The sequence below is a fragment of the Phaethon lepturus genome, unplaced genomic scaffold (genome assembly GCF_000687285.1).
Source record: "Phaethon lepturus isolate BGI_N335 unplaced genomic scaffold, ASM68728v1 scaffold15468, whole genome shotgun sequence".
NCBI lineage: Eukaryota > Metazoa > Chordata > Aves > Phaethontiformes > Phaethontidae > Phaethon > Phaethon lepturus.
This window is the reverse complement of record NW_010558502.1, coordinates 54,808-59,917: the sequence shown is the minus strand read 5'-3', so window position 1 is coordinate 59,917 and position 5,110 is coordinate 54,808. Positions and strand designations below refer to the sequence as shown.

Genomic DNA, 5,110 nt, shown 5'->3' with positions numbered 1-5,110 from the left:
GCAGCAGGAAACTGTCCAGTCAAGTTGGTTTTCAGGGATGTAACAAAAGTGAAACTGCTAACCTTTCTGCTTTGAGTGTGCATTAGTAACATTTTGCGGATAATTTTTAATTCCTTCTCACCCGCACCCCATTTTCACCTGCACCTTTTCCTTAGTCCTTCTTTTCTATTCGTATGCAACCTGGCCACGGCTTGCACGATCGGTCAGTGCGTCTGGGCTGCAGGAAGCAGCATCAGCGAGCACTTTTGCACCCCACACAGAAACACCCTAAACCACTTCCATTTCCTCCTGCAACTAATGGCAATGGCCTGTATCCTGCAGCCATAGAGTTTTCTCTATCTTCTCAGAAGACATTGAAAAAAACATATTAAAAGTACACAGATTAAGTTTTTCTGAGCCTGCTGGTAGCTGAATCATTGGCATCACAAGTTTTGCAAACAAGGTCACCTAAAGGCTATGTTACCTGGAAAACATTAAGACAACAGGCTGAATATTGTCTTTGCTGACTGTTTTACAGATGGTTATTTCTGCAGCAAACAGCTTACAAGTGTTCTTAATCCACAATTCTTGACTTAATTTTCATATTTGAAACAATGCAATGTTTGATTATCATGCCAACTAGACCCAACCAGTAGTAACTTAAAGGAAAAGTGACAGACTCCGTACCTGTTCCCAGCTAGCATCCCCTGTCAGCTCCCTGCTTGCTAAGCTGCTACTTCATCTGTGTTTTCTGTCCCAACCATGTACTGCCTGCATGACAAGCCACCTAGGGAATGGGTAACACTTCCTTGAAGACAAATTGGCTCATTTGTTCTGCAGATGCATGGTACTAAGCACCACTTGCAAAAGGATTTTTTCCTCTACAATGCCTCTAAAGCTAGAAGTAAAACCTATATAAACATGCGAGAAATCTCTGAGCGCTTCCGGCTACCTCCCAGTGAGTACGTTGTCATCCCATCAACATACGAACCCCACCAGGAGGGAGAATTCATCCTGAGGGTCTTCTCAGAGAAAAGAAGTCTTTCAGAGTAAGTTGCAGATCCATTTATCTGGCCATAAATGTGTAGGTGAGCTTGCTAGTCCGTCATAGTCGTGTTCCCAGTTTGCTACACCCTGCTTTTAATTTTCTTAACCTCATTAAAAAATCCAAACTGCAAACTCATTTCCCTGAGCTTTCCTTATACTCTAAAAAGAGCTACTTCGATTTGTCTTTGGAGAAGCTTACTACGTGCAGGATATCCTTTGTGAACATACCATTAGCAATTTTTAATAATGAAAATGAACCTGTTTGATTTTTTTATTGCTATATGCCACTGGCTGAGGTTTTGTCCAGAAAGATCATTGAACCAGATCTAATTTCGGTCACGAATGAAACACAGTAGGTAGTTATTTCTTTTCCATGCTTCAACTAGTTTCCAATCTAGTTAAAGTTTCCAAACTTCAACTAGTTTCCCAGAGCTCAGCAAATTGCAGCCAGTGTCACTTTGCTTGGGCCAAACAGCTTCTGTTTTACTCCCAGCTGTCAAAGTTCAGTGTTATCAAGGCTTTTTAGAGGAGTAAACCAGAATTACAGAATCGTTAAGGTTGGAAAAGACCTCTAAGATTATCAAGTCCAACCATCAACCCAACACCACCATGCCCACTAAACCATGTCCTGAAGTGCCACATCTACACGTTTTTTGAATGCTTCCAGTGATGGTGACTCCACCACCTCCCTGGGCAGCCTGTTCCAATGCTTGACCACTCTCGCAGTAAAGAAATTTCTCCTAATATCCAGTCTAAACCTCCCCTGGTGCAACTTGAGACCATTTCCTCTTGTCCTATCACTAGTGACTTGGGAGAAGAGACCAACACCCTTGTTGCCACAACCCTCTTTCAGGTAGTTGTGGAGAGCGATAAGGTCTCCCCTCAGCCTCCTCTTCTCCAGACTAAACCACTCCAGTTCCCTCAGCCACTCCTCATAAGACTTGTGCTCCAGACCCCTCACCAGCTTTGTTGCCCTTCTCTGGACACATTCCAGCAACTCCGTGTCCTTCTTGTAGTGTGGGGCAAGGGGCAAGTGAGGCAGCAGTGTTCCTGGAAGTGGTACTTGGGACGCTCAGCTCAAACTGGGAAAAGCTACATCTAGACCCTGCAGGTGTAATGCTTGGAAGCCAGCTCACTTCACTGCCTTTTTGGAAAGTTTAAGAGGCTGCTCATAAACCAGCTTTAGAAATAAGCAACATTGGGAACAGCCACTTCCCTGATTTATTTACTTTCTGCTTTCTTCTAGGGAGGTTGAAAACATGATTGAGGCAGAGCGTCCATCGGTAAGTACTGTCCTGGGCCTCTTTGGTGTGTGAATAGAGTAGCTCCCTAGGAGGAAGAGCATCACATCTAGGGAAACCTACAGCAGGAAACCATTTGTGGCCACACAACAGCTCCTTCAGCATAAATTCCCACATTTTCTCATCAAGATACTTTTATTAATACTTGCTTTTTATACACTACTTTCTAATTTGGACAGACCAAAATCTTTTGCCTGATTTGAAGTCTGTTCCTGGCATAAAGAATCTGGATGCTAAGCGTTGCCTTTGCCTCCCTCAATTGAGAGTATTCATTTTCTGGGGAGGTCTAACTCTGTGGTCTGAGATTTGTCTGTGAAATTGGTATCTCACCTAATAAAGACAGAAGTACATTATTTTGAAGTACATGCTTTGTGGAACGGGATCCTACTGATATTCTGATTCAAACTAGTATCCATGACAAGCTCTAACTCTTCAGCCTGGGGTTTTACACATTTATATAGGAATATACTAGAGCTAACAATACAACGAGTATTGAAAAAAAAATGGGAGGAAATGCTCTTGCACAGAACAGAGTGCCATCAAACCTTGCTCAGAAGTGTTCCCCTTTTGTTTCCTTGCCATGATAACAAAATCTGGTGGCATTTAATTGCCACTTCAGATAACATTGATCTGTGGGCACAGAAATCCAATCTCCACTGCACTGACAGGCTGGGAAAAAGAAAAGGAACAGTCAGAGCTAAAAGTACAATAGAGATTTTATTCAAGCAGACAAAGCCCTAGATGAGATGGGACACATCTTTTTGCTATGGTTTCTACAATTTCTGTCCTTCACTATGCAATTTCTTGGTGGGCGCATTTTCCCTCATTTTTGGGGATTGGAAAACTGTATGAATATAAGAATGGGAAAAATAAATTTGAGAAAGGGAAAGAAAAGATGAAATTTTACCATCAGCTCTGCATAATATGCATAAAATCTACAATCTTTTTTAAAACATTTTTTTTTAATTGTCTCTTTTTGTACAGAAAAAGAAAAAGGGCAAGGTGGGTACTTGTGCAATGTGCTGAATTGCAGCAAGACAAAGAGCGTGTGCCATGCATGCAGCAGGAGCAGAGTTTCTTGGTATCATTAGTGATTTCTCTGCATCTGGAAACCGGTCTAATTAACGAAGGGCGCTGGATAAGAGGCAATTTGCAGGCAGCAAAGATTTTGTCTTGCTACACTAAAATCTAATGAAATAGCTATAGCTACAGCCCTCTCACTCAAGGGGGTGGCAGAAGGGTGACAGAAACTTCTCAGCTTTACAAGCTTGATCCTCTGGGTTGCTCAACTGCCCTTCCTTCCTGCCCCTCCACAGGCATCCCAACGCCCCTTTCTAGCGAAAAACCACCCCTTCTCCAGACACACGCCCTCCCATTTTTCCATTCCCTAATACAGCTACTCCTCTTCCCTGAAGTTCCTGCCCACCAGAGGCTGGGATTCTCCTTTCGGTTCCACACAACATGTTTAGGACCCTGAAAACGTAACGAGGCATCTTAATCTCAAGACAGGCTGATTGCAGTTAATACTCTAGGGTAACACATTTGCATCTTGTAGCAGCTTTCCTTCTTTTAAATGCACTAAACCGGAACAATTGCACGTGGCTGCTTACAGCTGAATGCTTCAAGAATTAATATAGAGAAAGAACATAAATTTTGCATAATTAAGAAGCTCCTACAAAAATACTCACTATCTGCATAGGGTTCAGATTCTGTTTGCTTTCAGTGCTACTGTCCTTCATAGAGAGGGGCATGTTCATCAGTTTAACTCAGATTCAAGAATCTGAAAGGCTTATTTTGTTTTTAAAAAAAAAAAAAAAGAGTAATGTTTAAATGGTTACTGGCTTTCTGAAAAGGAAAGCTGGAAGCCAGAGATTGCACTATTTTGCAAAAAGACTTTTGCAGCTTTTTTAGCATGAGTGGAGCAGTAACTTCAGAAAATTCTCTTACTTCAGAAAATTCTTTTTTTTTTTTTTTCTTCTTTTTTTTTTTTTTCTTTTCTTTCTTTTCTTTCATTCCCAGCTATGGCTTTTCCAGGCACTCTCACAGGGCAGGAGCTATGGCTGCATGTGCTTTACCACAGAACGGGTATCCTCAAATACTTTCCTTTCCACTATTTTTTGTGTAATTTTCACTTCTCTTTTGCTCTCTTCCTTCTTCCTCTTCTAGCCTATCATCTTTGTTTCTGACAGAGCAAACAGTAATAAGGAGCTGACAGCAGATGAAGATGCTGGCAAAGATGGTGAAAAAACCCACGTAGATGAGAAAAAGGTTTCTGCAGCAAGTGGCAAGGGGGAAAACAAGGCTTGGTCTGTCTAGCATAAAAGAGTGGCTGAGGAGAGCACAGGAATGGGGCAATATCCTTACATACCTAACAGCTTTTCATCAAACCTTAGCATAACTTGCATCTGGCTTCTGTGGATCCAACGAGCATGAGCAAAGGGAGACTATCCCTTCCAGTTATTTAACACCTGTGCTGGAGGATGTAGTTGCTTGAAAACATCTCCTGGTTGCTCTCTCATGAAAGGATCCCGGCTGCGAGAGATCCCTTCCCCAGGAGCAGCGCAGTTCAATCCACTCGTGCTCAGTCCCCTGAAACGGCACCCGCTTTACACGGGGCACCGGCGCAAGTCGCACCCGAGGGGCTTCAGGAGCTCCTGGCAAGGATCACAGCCTCTCCCCACCACAAATTACATGGCCCTATACCAGTCCCTGTTGGCCAGAGAAAAAAACGCCCGAGTACCCCCCAGGAGCTCCTGCACCCCTCCCCTTTTCTCTCGCTGGGG

General features: G+C 43.0%; 1 protein-coding gene across 1 annotated transcript in view; it reads left to right on the top strand.

Moving 5' to 3' along the window:
• CAPN3 (calpain 3, (p94)) overlaps window positions 1-5,110 on the top strand; it is a 29,896-nt gene that overhangs the window by 17,667 nt on the left and 7,119 nt on the right. Inside the window, exons 13-16 of the mRNA XM_010293087.1 lie at window positions 820-1,028; window positions 2,273-2,309; window positions 3,312-3,329; window positions 4,494-4,595. Of these exons, the coding sequence (XP_010291389.1) occupies window positions 820-1,028; window positions 2,273-2,309; window positions 3,312-3,329; window positions 4,494-4,595 (366 nt within the window). The remainder of the gene's footprint in view (window positions 1-819; window positions 1,029-2,272; window positions 2,310-3,311; window positions 3,330-4,493; window positions 4,596-5,110) is intronic.